General features: G+C 33.7%; 2 protein-coding genes across 7 annotated transcripts in view; one reads left to right on the top strand and one right to left on the bottom strand.

Annotated features, from left to right (window-relative positions):
• Nucleotides 1-3148, bottom strand: part of LOC148940662 (GDP-Man:Man(3)GlcNAc(2)-PP-Dol alpha-1,2-mannosyltransferase-like) — a 38364-nt gene extending 35216 nt beyond the window's left edge. For 2 of the 6 annotated variants that reach the window (XM_089105476.1, XM_089105478.1), the window contains exon 1: nt 3017-3144. The gene's annotated coding sequence lies outside the window, so the exon portion shown is untranslated. Of the gene's footprint in view, nt 1-3016 lie in introns of all 6 variants that reach the window. The other 4 variants (XM_089105477.1, XM_089105479.1, XM_089105475.1 and 1 more) reach the window with 3 other exon arrangements.
• Nucleotides 3149-3269: 121 nt separating this feature from the next.
• Nucleotides 3270-26938, top strand: part of LOC148940661 (uncharacterized) — a 31398-nt gene continuing 7729 nt past the window's right edge. Inside the window, exon 1 of the mRNA XM_089105487.1 lies at nt 3270-3361. Within this exon, the coding sequence (XP_088961613.1) occupies nt 3356-3361 (6 nt within the window). The 5' untranslated portion in view covers nt 3270-3355. The remainder of the gene's footprint in view (nt 3362-26938) is intronic.

The raw sequence follows: 26938 nt of genomic DNA, 5'->3' as shown, positions 1-26938 counted from the left end.
AAGGTTTTTTCTGAAAGTTTATTTAAAATTAATTTCACTGAAAAGTTGGCTTATAACATGAAATAATATAAAATCATTATTTTATTTTTACATAGCCTAGGGCTAAGTATATTTAAATATCTGATCCTATTCAGTGGGGGGATACAACTGTAATTATCATATTTATATCTGGTGTTATCAGATTAATAAACATTCTTTAAGTAGTATTTGACATCCAAGGAATCTATCCACAAAGAAAACAAAGCATCAAGAGAGGTAAAACAACAGAGAAATATACTTATTACAGCTAAATACAGGACCATCAACAGGGGCATAATTTGCTATGGGACAGTGGGAAACTGCCTCTCCCAGACCTTGGTTTTCTCCCCCATGCCCTAGTTTGCCTCCCCCCCCCCCAGCTGAAATTTAGTTTCTTCAAAAATTTTGTCAAAACTAAGATAAGGCTGCATAATTCAAGCATCCCCAAAAAAGAATAAGTTTTATATAGTATTTCTTTACCTTGGTGGTACTATTATGGCTAATTTTTTAGTTTTCACTTGTTTCTAGGAAATTGGCTCCAATTTTGCCTCTTCTCCCAAAGATTTTGACAAAATTACAGCACTGACCATCAGGGGGGGGGGTGAATGTGAAACAATTAATATATTTTGAAAGAGCATGAAAAAGGCATCAAGTAGGTGCAGGGACGTCCTGGGGGGGGGAGCACTGCCCTTTAACTTTTTTGGCATTTGGTAAAACTTTTGTTAAAGGTGGAAATTTTGGCAAAATCTTGCAAAATTTGCCAAAATTATTGATTTCTGCTTAAAATTTGGCATAAATCAGGTAGCAATTTGGTAAAATTTATGAAGATTGCCCCCCCCCCAATAAAATGAGACTCAGGATGCCCCGAGTAGGCCTAGTTGGTTTTTCTTCTCTATGTCAGTAATGTATATATTTACCTAATAAACTATTATTGAGTTCAGAAGAGGCCATGTACACAGTTACCTGAAAATGTAATAATTGCTACAAACGTGATTGTATCCTAGCCCCCTGCCCCTAATGCCTGGATATTGACCCTAGGCTATAGCTTCTGCACAAAGCTTTGCTGGGTAAAATTTTAGACAAGCTACTTTTACTATCTTGGAAAGAGGTTAGGTTAGGATAATGAAATTTTGAGTAATGAATCTAGGGCCAAAAACAAACTCTAGGAAGGTATTACAAAGCCACTGCTACTACAATGTCTAAGTCTTCTATGATTTCAAAGCTGCTATAATTTCTAAGTCTTAGAAATTTTTATACTTGACAGGTGTATACCTATTGGAATTTTGACAAAAAAAAACATTATACCTTAATTTTCAGCTTCTTTTTCTCTTGTTTTTGCTTCAAAAATGCATTTCCTGTTATTTGAGTAGAATTTTAGGCCATAGGCCTATCAATAGTTTTTTTTCTGAAATTAGGAAATGTATATGCAGATCTACGAAACCTCATAAATTGGGATTGAGCAACATTGTGAAGCTGTAAATACTTTTCTTATACTTCAAACATGCAGAAGATCTGTTTTGCTAGACTTCACTTTTATAACACTAAGATTTTTAGGTCAGTACCCTCTAGAGGGAGAAGGAGTGGAGGTAGGTACTTCAGAATACCTTCCCCAGACATACTTTAGCCTGTAGATCCTTCTCTGAAAGTCTCAGTTGGTAAATTTTTACCAAATCATATTATTGACTTACAACTAAAGTGAATATACCACTCAATGCCTTTTTTAAGCTCTTTACAAATATAATAATCATTTTGTCGGAAATTAATTTTACCCTAACCCCTACATATACCAATTTGGGTGTATATTTGCACGTTGAGGGGGGGGGGTAAAGTTTAAACTTACCTCTTATTTACATCAGAAATAAATATACCCCCACCCCCCTAATGTGCAAATATATACCCTGAATTGGTATATATAAGGGTGGGGGTAAAATTCGTTTCCAACAAAAATTATTATTATATTTGTAAAGAGCATAAAAAAAGGCATCATATTGGGTAAATTTTTACCAAATCATATTATTGACTTGCAAAAAAAGTAAATATACCACTTGATGCCTTTCTTATGCTCTTTCCAACTATAATAATTATTTTTATTGGAAATGAATGTTACCCCCACCCCTATATCTGCCCATACAGGTTTGATATTTGCCTTTTAGGGGGGGGGGGCAATTTTATTTGTGATGTAAATTGGAGGTAAATTTAAACCTTACCCCACCCCCCTAATGTGCAAATATATACCCTGAATTGGTATATAGGGGTGGGGGTGAAATTCATTTCTAACAAAAATGATTATTATATTTGGAAAGAGCATAAAAAAGGAATCAAGTGGTATATTCACTTTATTTGTAAGTCAATAATATGATTTGGTAAAAATTTACCTCAAATGGTATATTCACTTTAGTTGTAAGTCAATAATATGATTCGGTAAAAATTTACCTCTCAGTTTCCTAACCTAACCTCTTTCCAAGATTGCAAAGTGGCCTGTCTAAAATTTTACCCTTTGCTGATTTTTTTTTAAGAGTAATCATATTTAGATTCATATTTGACTTCAAATATGAGATTTTTTCTGTTGCAAATTCAATTTTAAGCCCTTTACAGACCCTCAAAGATGATACCTTTTACTCTCATTGTATATACAGCTTGCATACCTCTGTTAGCATCAATATTGTTAAAATACCTGTAAATTGAATCAATGGTGCAAAAATTTAGAATCAGTAAATGCATGGGAAATATATAACATGGGCTATAGGCTATATTTGAGTAAGATTAGAAAGGATATAGCCTATTAGGTTAGGCTAGTTTAAAATTTGCAACAGAAACTAATGCATATTTGGATTCAGGAGGAAATTATGATTCTAAAGGCAAGTTTTTTCCTTAGCTATCTGAATACTAGATTACCTTGAATCACACATTAGCCTAGCCTAATCAAAATATTTACCAGGCTTACCCAATTATCAGAAAGTTAATTAAACAATCAAAAATAACCTAGAAAAGCATATACTTTTAAAAAAATAATGAAATAAGCTTAATTCAGCTATTCATGGGAAAGTTCAATTTCATCGAGGCTCCGTAATTTTAGCATTAGCCTATCCCCAGACTAATGTCCCCGTGATTTTATTTTCAATTTTCTTGCCAGATCGAGTTGAATTGTGCACATGAAATTTCGCATGCAAACTAAATGGTTGAACCGATACCGAGCTATTAAAATATTTTCTATCAGCGGGATAAAAAGCTGCCAGAATTGGAAAATTTAGGCCAGCCCAGACTGAAAGGAATTATGGGACTGTATGTTTCTAATTAAGTATATAAGAATAGGAATCACTGGATTTGAACATCATCAATGACCGTAAGTCTTATTACTGGTTTTCAATTTCAGGACAAAACCGTTCTGGGACTTAAAATATTATAAATGCTTAAATTAAAATCGATTGGCCTCAAACTTACAGACAATATATCCTGAACCAAAGGACATCACAGTGTAAGTACTATTTGCCGAAAAGGGGTAGTGCCCACTGCCCAGATTACAATTCGTATGTATGGCTGGTGTGAAACCTAAACAGCACGCAAAAGCTTAAGTGCCTAAATAGAACAAAACATTCTGAAACTTGAAGGGTATGTATCTTGGCACAAAGGGATCACATAACCTAGAAAGCTCAATGTCACTGGGGTGTGAGTAGATCAAGTGGGCTAAAATCTTGATTCAGGAAAGCTTATCAAGATAAGTGTGGTGTAAGGAATATAAAACAGAGTGACACCATTATATCGGCTTGATAAACTGTGATCTTACATAGCCCTGAAAATCTTTGCCATTTCAATAGCTTTGACCTGTATGGAAATCACCTAAACAATTGCTTCAGTGGCTACGAAAAAAAAATCTATTGACCTTCCCTTATGTAATTAAGTTATTACATGTGAAAGTTGGTCACAAAAAGAAAGTGACATTAGACAGAACATGGCCAAATGAATGTCATTATCCATAATACCTAAAATGCCTCCCCCGTGGCAACTACACGGATCACAAAGACGAAGGTCTATGCTTCAAATGTCAACTGAACGAGACTGATGGATTGTTTACACGTGGGTAATCTAACAGGGGGGGGGGGGAATCAGGCACTGCAGCTCATTTGCAAGACAAAAGAGGGATTTTATTGGCACGCCGTGTATTTTTGGTTCTCCAGTAGAAACTAGGAGTTTAGGATAAGATCTCGTAGTGAGACAAATTACAAAAATAAGACGCTGTATCAGTCTTTAAGAAAATGGCTCGATATAGGGGTTCTGATATAGGTTATGTAGAAAAACCCCCTCTGTAGGAAACTTTTACAAAAAAACTTTGCAATTCAAAAAAAAGGAATCGGGAAAACAAAATCTTTTTTAACATAAATCATCATCAATAAATAAGTAAAACTAATTATGAACAAAAATCAGAAAAGATAGTCAAGTAAAACTTAAAAGGAATAGAATTTCTTTTAAATAGGAGTAGGGCTGTAAGACTAGAATATTATTTGCACTTTACTGAAAACAACTTTAATTTCAGACTGTGAGTTTTATTTGTCACAACACCAACAGAAACAAGCGAAAAAGTAATTGTATTAACAAAGATAGTTGAAAGAACTAATGAAATGCAGATTGACAGTTTAATATACACTGATATTTATTCCTGTAGGTTTCAGAACTTTTGTATTTATTAAAGTTATAAAAAAGAAAATACCTCAAATGTATTTTGCTTTCAGCAAAACTGAAATGACGATCTGGTCTCTACAAGGCATGGGGAGGGGTTACTACTACTCCTGTATGTTGTAGTTTATGTCTATTGTAAGTTTGACTTACTATTTTATTGTAAAATCTTTTCGTTTTGGGTTTTATTTATTTATTGCTTGTGATTTTTGTTCTTTTTACGCTTGGATTACTATCTAACTTTATTTCCCTCTGTCTTAGTTTTAATGTAGCTTTTTAGTTATTTTTTTTTAAATACCTCTTTTGTGGAAAAAGCTTGCTAAAATTAATTTCTGTTCGTCCTTAAATAAAGATTGGGTTTTCTACTTGTTAATATAAGGAATATTTTGAAAGCTTTATTCGGTTTTTCTCCTAAAGAATTATGATTTTGGTTTGCCATTTATATAATGGACAACATTTTGCAACACATTTCAATAATAGTTCTACTAAAAAACTTTTGATAGAGACATTTTTTGTTAGTTGAATATTTTTCAAATAAATGGATTGAAAATTTGCATAATCTTTGGGCTTCTGTAGGGCTGAAGCCATTCGGACCACTATCATATTACAACCCTGAGTATAGACAAATGTTAATCGACCATTCCCTTCAGCATGCACTGGAGGTTTTGACTAAATTCCGGTAGGCGTTTCTGAAATATCGCAGTTAAACCAATTTTGGCAGCCTTGCATGCACACCGTGTCTTTTGATTTAGTTCACATCTTCCTCAACATACTCTGAATGTCTTAACTCAATACCCTTAGCCATTCCGGAGATATTACAGATACATCTTTTTCACCATCTGATGCAAATAGTGTCTTTGGATTCATTACAACATTCCCCTCAACATAACCTGAAAAATTAAACTTATATCCTTATCCATTATTAAGATATTGCAGGTGGACCCTTTTTACAACCTAAATGGTTATAGTTTCTTTTGATGTAGTTCAGTATCACAATAAACATGCCCTGACAGTTTTAGCTTAATAATCTTGACTATTTCTTAAATTTTGCAGACACGCCATTTGGCAACCTAGGATGCAGACATAGTCTAATAATTTAGCTAAACATCCCCAACAACATGCCCGGAAAGTTACAATATAACACTCTTAGCTGTTCCTGGGAAATCACACGGCTGCCCATTTGACAATCTGGACACACATGATGTCTTTTGATTTCATTTCACAACCTCCTGAACTTTCTCTAGAAGTTTCACTTTAATACCTTATCCTGTTACGGAGGGACTGCATCTATGGTATTTTGACCATATGGATTCTGGATGCTTTTGGTTTAGTTCAATAGTTGTAATATTGGTCGTAGCAGTACAAACAGTAGTAATAAAAACAATCAATCATTTATTTAGTATTAACATATTTATGTATATATTTGACTAGGCCCATGGGTAGACGAGCTCAGAAAATTATATATCAAAATATAAATATCGAAAATTTCAATATTATTAATACAAACTAATACTAAAAGATAGCGGACAAGCCCTTTTTCAACCAGAGCAACAAATCATACAAAAACTTATCTTATTTCACAGACGTTAAATTAAAGATAAGTATGAACTAAATACAATTTATTATTCCTTTTTATTAATAGGATAAAAGTAAATTTATCAATAAGGTCCTTGTGAGCATCCCAATACCGGACTATCGACACAAACGGAACGAATTTAGATCTCTCATTAGTATATTTGTCAATGTAGACACTCTTTTTTTGCCAAGTGTTATAATTATTTAAATCTTGTGATTGGGAGAACAAACTTTGATTGAGGTAATATAGTGGTAATTTTTTGATGTTGTAATTACAGTTGAAAGGAATTGGTCCAAAAGTAAATTGTTGAGGAACTGGAAGTACATCTAGATAAGTATATCAAGATACTGTAGAAAACGTATTTGGAAGCGCAATAGAAGATGGAATAAAAAGTTTCAGGATTCTTAGGGCTTCATTTTGTAAAATTTATATTGGTTTAAAGTGGCTTTTAAATGTAGATAAATATACTATAGAACAATTATTAATATTAGACTGAAACAGAGCAAAATAAATAATTCGTAAAGCAGAGTAGGGCAAGTAACACTTTAACCTTCGCATTACACCAACACACCTTGAAATCTTTAAGCGTAGTTTTTGAACATATGTATTAAAAGATAAACTTTTATCAATCACAATTCCAAGGCACTTTATCGTTTTCACCCGAGATATCGATAATAGATATTTTGAAGAAGTAACTCGGATAATGCGAGGACAAATATTTGGCTTTCTGCCGAAAATTATAAAATCAGTTTTCGATAAATTCAAAGAAATAAAATTGGATGAACACCAATCAAAAACATTAGAAAAGGCAGCATCCAGTTTTGCAACCAAATCCTCGTCGTTCCTCTCAGAAAGCGAAATTGTCGTATAATCAGTAACATCTGTGTGTTGAGCCAAGGAATTGCCAAAGCGCGGTGAAGGTCACTTATATAAATAAAAAAAAGCAGAGGACCTAGGACATAGCCCTGAGGTACCCCAGCCTTCGAACGCGCACACAACAACTATCCAATTTACAAAAAAGAATACAATGGGATATTGTATCGAATGCTTTTTTAAATCTAAATATATTGTTGCAGGAATTTCTTGTCTATTTTAGCATTCATGAATATATTGGATGAGAGCAAGGATAGCGTGTTCAGTATTGCGTCCTGACCGTAAACCAAATTGGGAATCTGTGACGAAATAAGACAATTTAAGAAAACCATAAAACCTTTTATAAATTGCGCTCTCAAATATTTTAGAAAAAGCTGACAAAATAGAAATAGGTCAGTTATTGGATGGGTTTTCAGGAATGTCACGTTTTAGAAGTGGAATTATCCCCGCTTCTTCAAATGTATAGGGGGAAACTCCAGTTTTAAATGAAAGATTATTTATATCTTGTAATGGTAAAATTGTTGCAGACAAAATTTCTTTAACAATTTTAAAACTAGACCAGTCTATTCCCACTGAATTACCTGGATTTAGATCACAAAATATTTTTGTTATTTCAAATTGAGATGTAGGCTCAAGAAAAATTGAATTACATTGAGGAAATGGAAAGTGCAAAGAAAAATGTTTATTACTGCTTGAATCAAACTGGTTCATGACTGATGAAGCAATTATCTCTCTTATATTAGCAAAATAAGTATTCAAAATATCAGCTTCTTCCTCCGATTTATTAGTAGTCGATCCATCCTCCAAACCAATAATTTCGAGAAACTAAGATTTATTTTCCCCATTTTTTTTTTATAAAAGAATTAATTAAAGACCAAGTTTTACGGGGGTAATTTTGAGCTTCTTCGAAAGACTCTTTATAGTACCGTTGTTTAGACAGTCGTATCAGTATGATTAATTTATTTTTGAAAATCTCAAAGTTATTAATATTATAATCAGTTGGATTCTTTAACTGCTTTTTAAATAAATCATTTTTTTTCTTTACTGATAGTAAAACTCCAGAAGTTGTCAACGGCCTTTTAAGAAATTTTTCTCTGCATTTTTTTCGTAACAAATGGGCAGCTAGAATCAAGGCAGCATTTAAATCTTCTTAGAAAAGTATCAGTTGTCATATCTGTATCCTCCGTGGATATAGCCTCCTGCCAATCCTCCAGACCAAGGCATTTATTCAGGTACTTTATTGCTACTTTATTTATTAACCGTACTTGACGTTCCTTACTTACCTGCGGTATTTTATAAGTAAAAAGCCAAATCTGAAATCAGCAGAAAACGATCCGATATATCACTTAAAACAGCAAAATTTAAATGAAGTGGTAAAGACGTAAAAATACTATACGTAAAAAGACGTAAAAAAGACGTAAAAATACGAAAAGCAGAACTAGGTGATATTCTCGTAGGTATTAGGTAAGTAGGATGCAGAATAGCAGAAAAGCAAGAAAACAATAAATCGACAGAAGATTCATTTAAAGCTTATACAGGGTCAATATTGAAATCTCCTGAAAGGATAACATCGTTATTTTGGAAATGAGTTTGATGCAAAAAATCATCGATTTTAGAAAGGAATGACTGGACTAAAGAAGAAGGCGGTCGGTACACTAAGGAAAAAAACTATATCATTTTTTCCAAGATTAATTTCAGTCACCATTACTTCAGCATTCCTCACGAGAACCTTCAACATTTGCAAGGCGTCAAAAAGATATATCTTCTTTTACTAGTACTGCTAAACCACCTTGGCGTCTTGTCAATTGGTTTTTAAAAGTAAACTAATATCCAGGGAAAACAACATGAGGAGTCAGGTCTGTAAGAAAAGTCTCACACAATCCAACGAAATGACAGTTTATGAACTACAACAACAAGATCATCGCGAGAACTAAAAAAAACTCCAGAATTTATAAATCCTGTTCTCCCCGCACCGCTACTGGGAAGATCAGAAACTTCGGAATGTAATATATCTTTCCATTTTGGAAAATTAATAACCCACCATCATTTACTTCATTTCCAACGATTTTATCCTGGTTCAGAATATGAAAAAATCGGAAGGGTTAGAATCTAGGTCACTCAGTCTATCCCCAATACAATCATCACCCTATATATAAGAAAAATCACAATCAAACAGTTCGTGGTAACGAACTGTAAGTAAGGAGCGACCCGGCTCAATGGTAGTCGAAACTCTAGAAAACGGGTTTTTGATACCAATAGATATATCAAAAGAATCATGCTGATTTGCAAAAGAAACAAATGCTGATTTCAAATATATAACTTTCATCAAGTTTAGTGCTACCCATCAAAAGTTACGCGCCTGAGAAAATTTGGCTGATTTTCAAAAAAGGGGGAAAGACCTTATAAAAGTTATAGAACCTTAATGAAAATCACACCATCACATTCAGCGTATCAGAGAACCGTACTGTAGAGGTTTCAAGCTCCTATCTACAAAAATGTGGAAGTTTAAATTTTTGGCTAGAAGAAAGATCACGGATGTGTGTTTATTTATTTTTTTTTTTTCCAGGGTTGATCGTATTGCCACAATGTTCCCAGAATATCGTGGGATGGCTCAATGAAACGTAAATTAAAAGATATATTTCCCTTTTTAAGTTACCAAAAAAAATGGAGGACAACTAGGCCCCCTCCCACGCCCATTGTTTTCCCGAAGTCACCCGATCAAAATTTTGAGATAGCCATTTTGTTCACAATGTCAAAAATATGATAACTATATCTGTTAGGATGACTTAATCCGCCGAAGTCTCCAGGAGGAGGTCTAAGAGTTATGAGCTTTACCCAATGTTAACATATAGTATGGGTTATTGGGAAATATACAGAAGTTTTCAGGAGGTTTTTTTTCTTGTTGTGGGCGGGAAGGGTGGGTCGGGGGTTATGTTTGAGGATCTGTCCATGAAGGAAGTTTTCATGGGGGAAGGAAAATTGCCATGAAGGGGGCGCCGGACTTGCCAGCATTATTTATTGGTTATTGGGAAGTATAGGTCTACATACATTTTCAGGAAGGATTTTTTTTCTGGGGGGGGGGGGCTAAAGGACGGGGTTACACTGGAGAATCTTTCCGCGAAGGATGTTTCTTTTGGGGAAAGGACAGATCTATGAAGAGGGCGCCGGATTTCCAAGCATTATTTAACAAAAACGATCAGAAATTAAATAAAAAAACAAGTTTTTTCAACTGAAAGTAAGAAGCAACATTAGAACTTAAAACGAACAGAAATTATAACGTATGTAAGGGTTCTCCCCCAAGTCAATACCTCGCTTTTTACGCTACAGTTTTTTTAGTGCTTTCAAAAGAGCTATCTATTCTAATTAAACGGCCTTTGTGATTCAGGGGTTTGTGAATCAAATTTTTTTAACTTTTAACCTAAAGAGCGTGGTATTGACTAAGGGGAGAACCCCCTCATATACGTAATAACATATACGTAATAAAAAAAAACAATAAAAAAACAAGCAATACGGCTCAATAGTAATCGAAACTTTTAAAAACAGAATTTTGATGTCAATAAATGTATCAAAAGATGTGTTTATAATGCTGATTCTAAATATATAATTTTATTAAGTTTAGTATTACTCATCAAAGGCTACGAGCCTGAGAAAATTTACTCGATTTTTTAAAGAGGGGGGAAACATCTCCAACATGTGAGAGAATTTAAATTACTATAACACCGTAAAATTCAGCGTATCAAAAGAATCTCTTGCATATGTTTCAAGCTCATATCTGCAAAAATCTCCAACTTTATATTTTTTGCCAGAAGAAAAATATACGAATATAGAAGTTAGTTAGGTAAGTTAATTTGTAAGGACATCCATTTAGCAAAAGAAAAGTAAAAATTTTATGCAAATTTTGTTTACTTATTCAATGACGGTTAGCCAAAATAAAAGCTGCATTAACTAAAAACGATCAGAAATTAAATAAAAAAAAACAAGTTTTTTAAACTGAAAGTAAGGAGCGACATTAAAACTTAAAACGAACAGAAATTATTCCGTATATGAAAGGGGCTGTCCCCTCCTCAACGCCTCGCTCTTTACGCTAAAGTTTGACTCTGTCTCACAACTTTATTTTTTTAAACAATAAAAAACTTTAGCGTAAAGAGCGAGGAATTGAGGAGGGGACAGCCCCTTTCATATACGTAATAATTTCTGTTCGTTTTAAGTTTTAATGTCGCTCCTTACTTTCAGTTTAAAAAACTTGTTTTTTTTATTTAATCACATTTAGGACCAGCAGAAACTTTAGCAAAATGCACACCGTCTGAGTCTTAAGATAGCAAAAACAACAGAACCAACGAGAATTCGAAAATGATGATGAAAGAAAAAGAAACTGCTTGAAAATAAACAAAAACAAACCAATGAAATGGAACATGTTCTTTGTGAGATGAATGCGGGTACAAAAATAATTATGATACTCAATTACTTCAGATAAATAAAAACACAAAAATCTGTCGGCAGGTATAGAGACATTTTACGGGCATGCAGGTATACATTCACATATACATTTACACACAGGTATACATTCACCATGACAGTATCACCCACTTTCAGTGCAAGGAAATGGTCAGATTTGGCAAATACAGTAGTTGGATTTAGTATGTCTATCCATTATTGTGGTAAGTCCACTAGAGCGGGTGCCATTGTTTTCTGGGCCTTTTCACAGGTAAAACGAGGAAGACATGTGATGGCACTATGTTGAGTAGTCTTATACATTCAACAGAGAGAAAATGTTCTTGTATGCATATAATTTATTCAGTAAGGCAAATTTGTTCTACCCCGGCGATTTTTGCACTGAGATTACCCTTTATATTCCATGACACGACGCGTTTTTCAAACAGTTCGTGGTAACGAATTGTAAGTAAGGAGCGACCCGGCTCAATGGTAACCGAAACTCTAGAAAACGGTATTTTGATACCTATAGAATCAAATTTTAATGCTGATTTCAAATATACAAGTTTCATCAAGTTTAGTCCTACCCTTCAAAAGTTACGCGCCTGAGAAAATTTGGCTGATTTTCGAAAACAGGTAGAAAGACCCCCTAAAAGTTATCGAACCTTAATGAAAATCACACCATCATATTCAGCGTATCAGAGAACCTTACTGTAGAGGTTTCAAAATCCTATCTACAAAAATGTGGAATTTTGCATTTTTTGCCAGAAGAAAGATCACGGATGCTTGTTCATTTGTTGTTTTTTTTAAATTTTTTTTCCCCAGGGGTGATCGTATCGACCCAGTGGTCCTAGAATATGATGGGAGGGCTCCTTGGAATCGAAATTAAAAGTTCTAGTGCCCTTTTTAAGTGACCGGAAAAAATGGAGGGCAACTAGGCCCTCTCCCACGTTCATTTTTTCCCAAAGTCACCTGATCGAAATTTTGAGATAGCCATTTTGTTCAGCATGTTCGAAAATATTAAAAGTATGTCTTTTAGGACGACTTAATCCCCCAAAATCCCGGGGGAGGGCTGAAATTTATGAACTTTACCCAATGTTAACATATAGTATTGGTTATTGGGAAGCATACAGACGTTTTCAGGGGGTATTTTTTCTGGTAGTGGGGGGGGGGTTTGATCGGGGCTTATGTGGGAGGATCTTTCCATGAAGGAAGTTTTCATGGGGGAAGGGACATTGCTATGAAGGGGATGCCAGATCCCAGCATTATTTAAAAAAAGATCAGAAATAAATATAAAAAACAAGTTTTTCAACTGCAACAGCAGCAACATCAAAACTTAAAACGAACAGAAAATATTACATATATGAATGAGTTCACCCCCTAGTTAATATCTCGCTCTTTAAGCCAAAGATTTTTTAGTACTTTCATAAGAGCTATTTATTCTAATTAACGGCTTTTGTGATTAAGCGGTCATTTTTAAAGAATTGGAACAAAATTCGAACTGTAGCTTAAAGAGCAAGGTATTGACTAGGGGGCGAACCCCCTAATATACGTATTAAAAATATATGAATATAGAATTTCGTTACGTAAGTTATTTCGTAATTTACGTATATTTATTTCTAATAAAAACGTTCGTAAATAAAATTAAACAAGTTTCGAGAAAGCCATTTAACCAAATAAAAGTAAATTAATATTCAAATTTTGTTTTAATTATTCATGTACGGTGAGCCAAGATCAAAACCTGCATTTTTTCAAAAACGTTCAAAAATTAAATAAAAAAAACAAACTTTTTTAACTGAAAGTAACGAACGACGTTAAAACTTAAAACGACCAGAAATTATTCCGTGTATGAAAGGGGCTGTCCCCTCCTCAACGCCTCGCTCTTTACGCTAAAGTTTGACTTTCTCACAACTCCACTTTTTTAAACAATAAAAAACTTTAGCGTAAAAAGCGAGGCGTTGAGGAGGGGACAGCCCCTTTCATATACGAATAATTTCTGTTCGTTTTGTTTTAACGTCGTTCCTTACTTTCAGTTAAAAAACTTGTTTTTTTTTATTTAATTTATATAGGGGTCAACCATTTCGAACAGATTTTTTCGGCTTCACAGTCTTGCAGTCTTGTTCAACGGGCAGTTAGCATGGTAGCACGTGTATTTGATGCTTTCAAAATTCAAACAACGGATCGGGTTCTGAAAGGGCTTTCTTTGGTTGCACTGTGGTAATTTTGAGCGCAATGGCCACATTTCTTGACATTTTTACACTGTGTCGATATGTGGCCGATTTCGTCACAATTGAAGCAACGTTTCGGGAGATAAATAAATTCTTAGATTTTGAAGCCTTCAAGGTCAATTTTTATCGGCATTTTTTAGGAAGTATCAAGGGCATCTCTACTTGGAAATTACAGCTTGAAGGGGTGTGAATTTCCACATTATTCAGCTTTCTCATAACCGGCTATTAAACTTAGCAAAACCTCCGCACTATGGGACTCGGGAATCCTTTTAGCTATACCGATGTGTGAGGGAGTTTTTATTTCCGCACTGGAACCTAGATTATGATTGTTAATCGGAAGCGCCAATTTCTCCGCAGTAGCCTTCTGCACAACGGCTACCCACCACCCATTTTTCTCTGGTCTCAGCTCAACCTCAGAAGCAAGGGATTCACCACACGCAGATTCTATAAACACTTTCCGTTCCAAGTTTTCAGCGGCGGGGGTTTGTAACAGCTACAGAGTCAGACAGCTTTGTGGGGGCCTTTGGTTGGGTAGGGAAGCTGGTTTGAGCAAAAAACTGTAAGTCACCTTTATTCAACTGTTCCTTGTATGCTTCAAAACGACGAAACATATTACTTACTTTAGTTGTTACGCATGCACTTATCTCTTTTCCGCATGCAAGGACCTCGGTAGGCTCAAAAATGACGAATGTAGGTAGTTGACACTTTTCTTTAGCCGATTTGGCGAAGTATTTTATAATCCCAAAGACATTTTATTCATCCTTGATTGACTTACGGAATGGGTCCGGTATGCCAGATTTTAGTAGGATTAGTTCTTTTGCGCCCAGAATATTATCTCTGAAGAAAAACTCCACAGCGCGATTAATAATCAATCGATGTTTTATTCCCGCTAGCATGGCTCTCGAAACAATATTTAACACCGCCTTCCAAGCGATATATTCATTAAGCCACAATTGTGTATCCAAAAATCAGCTTTCAGAAAAAAGATAAAATTAATTTGTTAAACCAGTTTGGATCCACTAAGTTGTGCACTTTTCAGATGTGGTTTGATGATATTAAATAAAAACTCCAATTTAAGACAGGTGCGGTGCGTTTATTTGAACTCTGAATCAATCACAGTCGAAATCGCAGCAGTAGGTGTAAAAGTCGATAAAAATTGATGTCGTAGCCACGTGTAGTTATACTGACAGTCACAGTAACAGAGGTAAGTACCTGCAGTCGTAAGTAGTCGCAGTCGTAAGTATTTGCAGTCACAAGTTGTAGCATTTACAAGTAGTTGCAGTAAAAAATAGTTGCAGTCGCAAGTAGTCGGGGTCCCATGTAGTCACAGTCGCAAGTAGTCGCAATCGCAGGTAAATGCACTCGCATTCACAAGTAGTTGCAGTCGCAAGGTTGTAGTCAAAGTCACAGGTATTTACAGTTACAAGTAGTTACAGTCGCAATTGCAATTAGCTATAGTTACAAATATTCTCAGTTGTAAGAAGTGCCAGTCGAAAATAGCCACAATCTTAGGCTGTCGCATCAGCAAATAGTTGCAGTCACAAGTAGTCACAACCACAAGTGATTGTAGTTGTTACTAGGGCAAGTCGGAACTTGTCGTACTTGCAACCATTCGCAGTAGCAGACGTAAGTAGTTGCAGTCACAGGTAGTTGCTGTCGCAGGCATAAGTAGTCGTGGTCGCAGTGGCAATAGTAGTAATAGTGGTAATGTTAATAGTTGTAGTAGCATTATTAGTGGTGTGCACAAAGCTTATGGTTAGTTCAACACCCCTCTCAGCATACCCTGAAAATTTCCGCTTAATACCCTAAGGCGTTCCTGAGATGCCCTTTTGACAATCTGTATGCACAAAGTGTGGTTTTATTTAATTCAACATCCCGCTCGACATGCCCTGAAAGTTTCAAGTCAATGCGCTTAGCCAAGTACTAGTAGTAGTTGTAGCTAGGAGACGTATTAGCAGCAATAGTAGTATTAGTAATAGTAGTAGTAGTAGCAGTAGTAGTACTAGTAGTAGTATTAGTAGTAGTAGAAGCAGTGATATGTGAATTTTGTCTTTTGGTTGATTCATCCCCTCAACATACCCTTTAAGTTTCAACTTCATACCCTAAACCGTTCATGAAATACTGCTGATATGCGCTTTTGGCAGTCCGAATACACATATTGCTTTCATTTAGTTTAACAGTAGAATGGGGGGTGCTACTCCCGTACGAACACCATATATGGGCATAGAATACTGTACGAACACCAAATATGGGCATAGCCTCCCTAGGGAGAACACGTGGTTAATGGGGTCAATGACCTCTTTTTCCAAGGTCGATTTATTTGTTGTTTCTATGTGTAATAGCTCGGGGGCGAAGGTTGCACATGCGCATTGAATTCTAACGGGAACAATTTTATTGATCTAGGACTCGAGGGGGAAGTGAATTTCCGAGAAATTGATTGCGTAATCAAAGTGTGTCAACAACAACAACAACGACCTTGACATTCGCTGAGAGCGTGCACTTACAACAACAAAAACCCGGAATTTGGAACACCTGTGCTGTCGACCTCAATTCACCTATCGTGAATCAATAATTCCCCTTAGAAACAACAAATTAATTTCCCTTTCTTGACAGATCAATCAATCAATGACATCATCTATCAGACTTTAAAAATTTTCGCCTAGAAACATTTCTCCAGGAATAGATCCAAGTCATTAATGTCTTTGCCTCGGGAACAACTCTTTTGGTCGAACTCCAAAAGATATTAATAACCAAAGGCCATGGAAACAATTAGGCAAGAAACATCTTAGCGATGAATTGTTTTAGCGCGCGAAAAGGTTTCATATTAATTTGAAATGCGTTAGCACAGAGATGCCAATAACAAAGGAACACGCTGAATTTACGTTTAGGGATTATTTGGGCGAAACCGTTTTAGACAGGTTATGGAACTATTTCGGCGAAACAGATAGAGACATTTTAAAAGAAGATTTTTGAAGAGATTTTAGAAGAGAATTTAAAGGTGAAACAGTGTTGTGAGGTCCTCTAACCCAACCCCAAAGGGTTCCAATCCTGCTACCCCAACCCCGAAGGAAGCCCCCGGTCCTCAAAGCCCCCCCAAGCTCCCAAAGGACCAATGGGGTCCGAAAGACCCTCCACCGGTCCCAAATGGTCCCCCAGGCCCCCACAGGCCCAGCGAGCGCCCCAAGCACCAACGGGGTCCCACAGGCCCGCCCCCAGCCCCCAAAGGCCCCGCGCGCACCCCAAGGACCACCGGGGGCCCCAAGGTCCTCCACCGGTCCCCAAATGTCCCCCAGGCACCCAAAGGCCCTCCATGTGCCCCAAAGGCCCTCCCTGTGCCCCAAAGGTCCTCCACCGGTCTCTACAGGCCCATCGAGCTCCCAAAGGACCCACGGGGTCCCAAAGGCCCTCCACCGGTCCCCAAATGGCCCCCAGGCACCCAAAGGCCCTCCCGGTGCCCCAAAGGGCCTCCTCCGGGCCCCAAAGGCCCCGCGGGCGCCCAAAGGACCAACGGGGACCCCAAGGCCCTCCTCCGGTCCCCAAAGGCCCATCGAGCTCCCAAAGGACCAACGGGGTCCCAAAGGCCCTCCACCGGTCCCCAAAAGTCCCCCCGGCCCCCCAAGGCCCGCCCCCGGCCCCCAACGGCCCCCCAAGCTCCCAAAGGATCACCAGCGCCCCCAAAGGCCCACCCAGACCCCCAAAGGCCATCCCCGGGCCCCACAAAGGAATTATTTACTGACCTTCAGTTGTTGTGATTTTAAAAGTTCTGCTTTTGTTTTCTAAAATCATCGCCTAAAATGCCTCAAACTGTTTCACCCAAAGAGACACATACACAGAGACACACACACAGAGACACAAACAGAGACAAACACACAGAGACACATACACAGAGACACATACACAGAGACACACTCACAGAGACACACACACAGAGACACACACACAAAGACACACACACAGAGACACACACACAGAGACACACACAGGCTGTGGTTTACCTTGTCACAGTTACATTTTCTTGATTTTTTCAAAGTTCATTTTGAATTTCTTGCGTTGATATGCAAGAGTTGGTCTATTTCAGCAGTGTTTGGTTGTGGTTTCCAGTGTCACAATCAGATTTTATTGATTTTTCAATGTTCATTTTGAATTTCTTTAGTTTATATGCAAGAGTTGAAATATTTCAGTAGTGTTTGGTTGTGGTTTACCTTGTCACAGTTACATTTTCTTGATTTTTCAAAGTTCATTTTGAATTTCTTTTGTTGAAATGCAAGAGTTGGAATATTTCAGTAGCGTTCGGTTGTGGGTTAACTTGTCACAGTTACATTTTCTTGATTTTTCAAAGTTCATTTTGAATTTCTTTCGTTGAAATGCAAGAGTTGGAATATTTCATTAGTGTTTGGTTGTTGTTTACCTTGTCACAGTTAAATTTTCTTGATTTTTCAAAGTTCATTTTGAATTTCTTTCGTTGAAATGCAAGAGTTGGACTATTTCAGTAGTGTTTGGCTGTGGTTTACCTTGTCAAAGTTACATTTTCTTGATTTTTCAAAGTTCATTTGAATTTCTTTCATTGAAATGCAAGAGTTGGAATATTTCAGAAGTGTTTGGTTGTGGTTTACCTTGTCACAGTTAAATTTTCTTGATTTTTCAAAGTTCATTTTAATTTCTTAAGTTTAAATGCAATAGTTTGAATATTTCAGTAGTGTTTGGTCTTGGTTTACATTGTCACAGTTACATTTTATTGATTTTTCAAATTTAATTTTGAATTTCTTTCGTTGAAATGCAAGAGTTGGACTATTTCAGTGGTGTTTGGTTCTGGTTTACCTTGTCACAGTTACATTTTCATGATTTTTCCAAGTTCATTTTGAATTTCTTTCGTTGAAGTGCAAGAGTTGGAATATTTCAGTAGTGTTTGGTTATGGTTTACCTTGTCACGGTTACATTTTCTTGATTTTTCAAAGTTCATTTTGAATTTCTTTCGCTGAAGTGCTAGAGTTGGACTATTTCAGTAGTGTTTGGTTATGGTTTACCTTGTCACGGTTAAATTTTCTTGATTTTTCAAAGTTTATTTTGATTTTCATTTGTTGAAATGCAAGAGTTGGAATATTTCAGTAGTGTTTGCTTATGGTTTACCTTGTCACAGTTACATTTTCCTGATTTTTCAAAGTTCTTTTTGAATTTCTTTTGTTGAAATGCAGCGTTCGGTTGTGGTTTAACTTGTCACAGTTACATTTTCTTGATTTTTCAAAGTTCATTTTGAATTTCTTTTGTTGAAATGCAAGAGTTGGAATATTTCAGTAGTGTTTGGTTGTGGTTTACCTTGTCAAAGATACATTTTCAGGAATTTTCAAAGCTCATTTTTAATTTCTTTATTTGAAATGCAAGAGTTGGACTATTTCAGTAGTGTTTGGCTGTGGTTTACCTTGTCAGAGTTACATTTTCTTCATTTTTCAAAGTTCATTTGAATTTCTTTCATTGAAATGCAAGAGTTGGAATATTTCAGAAGTGTTTGGTTGTGGTTTACCTTGTCACAGTTAAATTTTCTTGATTTTTCAAAGTTCATTTTAATTTCTTTCGTTGAAATGCAATAGTTGGAATATTTCAGTAGTGTTTGATTATGGTTTAACTTGTCACATTTACATTTTATTGATTTTTCAAAGTCCATTTTGAATTTCTCTAATTTGTATGCTAGATTTTGACAACTTCAGTGGTGTTTGGTGATGGTTTAACTAGTCACTGTATCAATTTATTGATTTTCAATGTTCAATTTTTATTTCATTAGTTGACGTGCTATAGTTTGACTGTTTCAGTAGCGTATGATTTTGGTTTACAATGTCACAGTTACCTTTTCTTGATTTTTCAAAGTTCATTTTGAATTTCTTTTGTTGAAATGCAAGATTTGGAATATTTCAGTAGTGTTTTGTCGTGGTTTACCCTTTCACAGTTACATTTTCTTGATTTTTCAAAGTTCATTTCGAATTTCTTTCGTTGAAATGCAAGAGTTGGAATATTTCAGTGGTGTTTGGTTGTGGTTTACCTTGTCACAGTTACATTCTCCCAATTTCCAAAGTTCATTTTGGATTTTTACTTTCTCTTGATTTTATAATATATTTGATTGTGATAACAACTTTTTTGTCAGAAGTAGCAAGTTTTGCTTAACACTAACAAACCTTCTCATCAAAGTAATGATATTTTACCCTAATACTAACATACTTTTACTGAACAAAAACAAATTTCTCTCGGAAATAATATTTTTCCTCAATAATAACACTATTTCTGTTTGAACTAGCAAATTTTCTACCAAAGATACCAAATTTTTTCATAGATGTTACATTTTTGATTGTGATAACAACTTTTCTGTCAGAAGTAGCAAGTTTTGCTTAACACTAACAAACCCACTCATCAAAGAAATGACATTTTCCCTTAATACTAACATACTTTTACTGAACACACACAAATTTCTCTTAGAAATAATATTTTTCATCAATGATAACACTTTTTCTGTTCGAACTAGCATGTTTTCTACCAAAGATACCATATTTTTTCTTAGAATTAACATTTTTTGACTGTGATAACAACTTTTCTGTCAGAAGTAGCAAGTTTCGCTTAACACTAACCAACATACTCATCAAAGTTATGATATTTTACCTTAATACTAACATAATTTTACTGAAAAAACAAAAATTTTTCTTAGAAATAATATTTTTCATCACTTATAAAAATTTTCTGTTCTAACTAGCAAGTTTTCTAACAAAGATACCAAATTTTTTCTTAGAAGTAACATTTTTTGATTGTGATAACAACTTTTTTGTCAGAAGTAGCAAGTTTTGCTTAACACTAACAAACATGCTCATCAATGTAAAGATATTTTACATTAATAATAACATACTTTTACTGAACACACAAAAAATTTTCTTAGAAATAATATTTTTCGTCAGTGATAACACTTTTTCTGTTCGAACAAGCAAGTTTTCTACCAAAGATACCAAATTTTTTCGTAGACGTAACATTTTTTTATTGTGATAACAACTTTTCTGTCAGAAGTAGCAATTTTTGCTTAACACTAACAAACATTCTCATCAAAGTAATGATATTTTACCTTAATACTAAAAAACATGTAATTAACACAAACAAATGCCTCTGGTACATTATTTATGTCGACAGTGATAACACTTTTTCTGGTTAAATTAGCATGTTTTCTACAACAGATACAGAAGAGTATCTTACAAGCAACATTTTTTGATATTTAACACTGATAATCTTTATAAATAATCTCTTTTTGCATAACACTAACAAACATTCTCATCAAAGTAACAACATTTTACCCTAATACTAACATACTTTTACTGAACAGACAAAAATTTCTCTTAGAAATAATATTTTTCGTCAGTGATAACACTTTTTCAGTTCGAACTAGCAAGTTTTCTAGCAAAGATACCAAATTTTTTCAAAGAAGTAACATTTTTTGATTGTGATAACAACTTTTCTATCAGAAGTAGCTAGTTTTGCTTAACACTAATAAACATTCTCATAAAAGTAACAACATTTTACTTTAATACTAACATACTTTTACTGAACAAACACAAATATCTCTTAGAAATAATATTTTTCGTCAATGATAACACTTTTTCTGTTCGAACTAGCAGGTTTTCTACCAAAGATACCAAATTTTTTCGTAGAAGTAACATTTTTTGATTGTGATAACAACTTTTCTGTCAGAAGTAGCAAGTTTTGCTTAACACAAACAAACCTTCTCATCAAAGTAATGATATTTTACCTTAATACTAGCATACTATTACTGAACAAACAAAAATTTATCATGGAAATAATATTTTTCATCACTGATAACACTTTTCTGTTCGAACTAGCAAGTTTTCTACCAAAGATACCAAATATTTTCATAGAAGTAACATTTTTTGATTGTGATAACAACTTTTCGGTCAGAAGTAGCAAGTTTTGCTTAACACTAACAAACATTCTCATCAATGTAACGATGTTTTACTTTAATACTAACATACTTTTACTGAACACACACAAATTTTTCTTAGAAATAATATTTTTCGTCAGCGATAACACTTTTTATGTTCGAACTAGCAAGTTTTCTAACAAAGATACCAAATTTTCTCATAGAAGTAACATTTTTTGATTGTGATAACAACTTTTCTGTCAGAAGTAGCAAGTTTTGCTTAACACTAACAAACCTTCTCATCAACGTAACAACATTTTACCCCAATACTAACATACTTTTACTGAACAAACAAAAATTTCTCTTAAAAATAATATTTTTCATCAATGATAACACTTTTTCTGTTCGAACTAGCAAGTTTTCTAGCAAAGATACCAAATTTTTTCATAGAAGTAACATTTTTTTATTGTGATAACAACTTTTCTGTCAGAAGTAGCTAGTTTTGCTTAACACTAACAAACAGTCTCATCAAAGTAACGATATCTTACTTTAATACTAACATACTTTTACTGAAAATACACCAATTATTCTTAGAAATAATATTTTTCGTCAGTGATGACACTTTTTCTGTTCGAACTACCAAGTTTTCTAGCAAAGATACCAAATTTGTTCATAGAAGTAACATTTTTTGATTGTGATAACAGCTTTTCTGTCAGAAGTAGCAAGTTTTGCTTAAGACAAACAAACCTTCTCATCAAAGTAATGATATTTTACCTTAATACTAACATACTTTTACTGAACAAACAAAAATTTCTCCTAGTAATAATATTTTTCATCACTGATAACACTTTTCTGTTCGAACTAGCAAGTTTTCTACCAAAGATACCAAATATTTTCATAGAAGTAACATTTTTTGATTGTGATAGCAACTTTTCTGTCAGAAGTAGCAAGTTTTGCTTAACGCTGACGAAGATTCTCAACAAAGTAATAATATTTTACCTGAATACTAACATACTTTTACTGAACACACACAAATTTCTCTTAGAAATAATATTTTTCGTCAGTGATAACACTTTTTCTGTTCGAACTAGCAAGTTTTCTAGCAAAGATACCAAATTTTTTCTTAGAAGTAACATTTTTCGATTGTGATAACAACTTTTCTGTCAGAAGTAGCAAGTTTTACTTAACACTAACAAACCTTCTCATCAAAGTAATGATATTTTACCTTAATACTAACATACTTTTACTGAAAAAACAAAAATTTCTCTTAGAAATAATATTTTTCATCACTGATAACACTTTTCTGTTCAAACTAGCAGGTTTTCTAGCAAAGATACCAAATATTTTCTTTGAAGTAACATTTTTTTATTGTGATAACAACTTTTCTGTCAGAAGTAGCAAGTTTTACTTAACACTAACAAACATTCTCATCAACCAAACATTATCATAAAAGTTGTTATATTTTTACATTAATACTAACATACTTTTACTGAACACACACAACTTTCTCTTAGAAATAATATTTTTCGTCAGTGATAACGCTTTTTCTGTTCGAACCAGCAAGTTTTCTAGCAAAGATACCCAATTTTTTCTTAGAAGTAACATTTTTGATTGTGATAACAACTTTTTTGTCAGAAGTAGCAAGTTTTGCTTAACACTAACAATCCTTCTCATCAAAGTGACAACATTTTACTCTAATACTAACAAACTTTTACAGAACACAAAAATTTCTCTTAGAAATACTATATTTTTCATCAATGATAACTCTTTTTCTGTTCGAACTAGCAAGTTTTCTAGCAAAAATACCAAATTTTTTCATAGAAGTAAAATTTTTTGATTGTGATAACAACTTTTCTGTCAGAAGTAGCTAGTTTTGCTTAACACTAACAAACATTCTCATCCCCAAACGTACATCAGATATTTTACCTTAACACTAACATACTTTTACTGAACACACAGAAATTTCTCTTAGAAATAATATTTTTCGTCAGTGATAACACTTTATCTGTTTGAACTAGCAAGTTTTCTAGCAAAGAAATCAAATTCATTCTTACACTTAAAATTTTTGTATTACGATAAGAAATTTTTGGTCAGAAGTAGCAATTTTTGCGTAACACTAACAATCAGTCTCATCAAAGTATAGATATTTTACATTCATACTAACATACTTTTATTGAACACAAGCAAATTTCTCTTAGAAATAACATTTGTCTTCACTGATAACACTTATTCTGTTTGAACTAGTAAGTTTTCTACCAAAGATACCAAATTTTTTCGTAGACGGACAATTTTTTGATTGTGATAACAACTTTTCTATCAGAAGTAGCAAGTTGAGTTTAACACTAACAAACATTCTCATAAAAGTAACGATATTTTACCTTAATACTAACATACTTTTACTGAACACACACAAATTTCTCTTAGAAATAATATTTTTCGTCAGTGATAACACTTTTTCTGTGCGAACTAGCAAGTTTTCTAGCAAAGATACCAAATTTTTTCTTAGAAGTAATATTTTTTGATTGTGATAACAACTTTTCTGTCAGAAGTAGCAAGTTTTGCTTAACACTAACAAACCCACTTATCAAAGATAATGACATTTTACTTTAATACTAACATACTTTTACTGAACACACAAAGTTCTCTTATAAATAATATTTTTCGACAGTGATAACACTTTTTCTGGTTGAACTAGCAAGTTTTCTAGCAAAGATACCAAGTTTTCTCATAGAAGTAATATTTTTTGATTGTGATAAAAACTTTTCTGTCAGAATTAGAAATTTTTTCTTAACACTAACAAACATTCTCATCAAAGTAATGATATTTTAACTTAATACTAAAATACTTTTACTGAACAAACAAAAATTTCTCCTATAAATAATATTTTTCATCACTGCTAACACTTTTCTGTTCGAACTAGTAAGTTTTCTACCAAATCTACCAAATACTTTCATAGAAGTAACATTTTTTGATTGCGATAACAACTTTTCTGTCAGAAGTAGCAAGTCTTGCTTAACACTAACAAAAATTCTCATCAAAGTAATGATGTTTTACGTTAATACTAACATACTTTTACTGAACACACAGAAATTTCTCTTAGAAATAATATTTTTCGTCAGTGATAACACTTTTTCTGTTGGAACTAGCAAGTTTTCTACCAAATATACCAAATTGTTTCGTAGACGTACCGTTTTTTTATTGTAATAACAACTTTTCTCTCAGAAATAGCAAGTTTTGCTTAACACTAACAAAAAATCTCATCAAAGTAACGATATTTTACCTTAATACTATCAGACTTTTACTGAACACACAAAAATTTCTCATAGAAATAAAATTTTTCATCAATGATAACACTTTTTCTGTTCAAAGTATCACTTTTTCTAGCAAAGATACCAAATTTTTTGATAGAAGTACCATTTTTTTATTGTGATAACAAATTTTCTGTCAGAATTAGCTAGTTTTGCTTAACACTAACAAACATTCTCATCAAAGTAACAATATTTTACCATAATACTAAAAAGCTTTTAATGAACACAAAAATTTATCTTAGAAATGATATTTTTCATCACTGATAACAATTTTTCTGTTTGAACTAGCAAGTTTTCTAGAAAAAATACCAAATTTTTTCATAGAAGTAAAATTTTTTGATTGTAATAACAACTTTTCTGTCAGAAATAGCAAGTTTTGCTTAACACTAACAAACATTCTCATCAAAGTAACGATATTTTACTTTAATACTAACCTACTTTTACTGAACACACACAAATTTTTCTTAGAAATAATATTTTTCGTCAATGATAACACTTTTTCTGTTCGAACTAGCAAGTTTTCTACCAAAGATACCAAATGTTTTCGTAGAAGTAACATTTTTTGATTGTGATAACAACTTTTCTGTCAGAAGTAGCAAGTTTTGCTTAACACAAAAAAACCTTCTCATCAAAGTAATGATATTTTACCTTAATACTAACATACTTTTACTTAACAAAGAAAAATTACTCCGATAAATGATATTTTTCATCACTGATAACACTTTTCTGTTCGAACTAGCAAGTTTTCTACCAAAGATACCAAATATTTTCATAGAAGTAACATTTTTTGATTGTGATAGCAACTTTTCGGTCAGAAGTAGCAAGTTTTGCTTAACGCGAACAAACATTCTCATCAAAGTAACGATATTTTAGCTTAATACTAACATACTTTTACTGAACACACACAAATTTCTCTTAGAAATAATATTTTTCGTCAGTGATAACACTTTTTCTGTTGGAATTAGCAAGTTTTCTAGCAAAGATACAAAATTTTTTCTTAGAAGTAACGTTTTTTGATTGTGATAACAACTTTTCTGTCAGAAGTAGCAAGTTTTGCTTAAAACAAACAAACCTTCTCATCAAAGTAATGATATTTTACCTTAATACTAACATACTTTTACTGAACAAACAAAAATTTCTCTTAGAAATAATATTTTTCATCACTGATAACACTTTTCTGTTCGAACTAGCACATTTTCTACCAAAGATACAAAATTTTTTCTTAGAAGTACCATTTTTTAATTGTTATAACAACTTTTCTGTCAGAAGCATCAAATTTTACTTAACACGAACAAACATTCTAATAAGAGTAACGATATTTTAGCCTAGTACTAACATACTTTTACTGAACCCACAGAAATTTCTCTTAGCAATTATATTTTTCATCAGTGATAACACTTTTTCAGTTCAAACTAGCAAATTTTCTAGCAAAGATACCAAATTTTTTCGTAGAAGTAACATTTTTTGATTTTGATAACAACTTTTGTATCAGAAGTAGCAAGTTTTGCTTAACACTAACAAACATTCTCATCAAAGTAACAACATTTTACCCTAATACTAACATACTTTTACTGAACACACACAAATTTTTCTTAGAAACAATATTTTTTATCAATGATAACACTTTTTCTGTTCGAACTAGCAAGTTTTCTACCAAAGATACCAAATTTTATCGTAGAAGTAACATTTTTATATTGTGATAACAACTTTTCTGTCACAAATAGCAAGTTTTGCTTAACACTAACAAACCTTCTCATCAAAGTAATATTTTAACCCTAATACTAACATACTTTTACTGAACAAACAAAAATTTCTCTTAGAAGTAATATTTTTCGTCAGTGATAACACTTTTTCTATTCTAACTAGCAAGTTTTCTACCATAGATACCAAATTTGTTCTTAGAAGTAACATTTTTGATTGTGATAACAACTTT

This window comes from Artemia sp. Qi Xiang Cuo, chromosome 19 (assembly GCF_049724085.1).
Source record: "Artemia sp. Qi Xiang Cuo chromosome 19, ASM4972408v1, whole genome shotgun sequence".
NCBI lineage: Eukaryota > Metazoa > Arthropoda > Branchiopoda > Anostraca > Artemiidae > Artemia > Artemia sp. Qi Xiang Cuo.
This window is presented reverse-complemented; position numbering and strand designations above follow the sequence as displayed.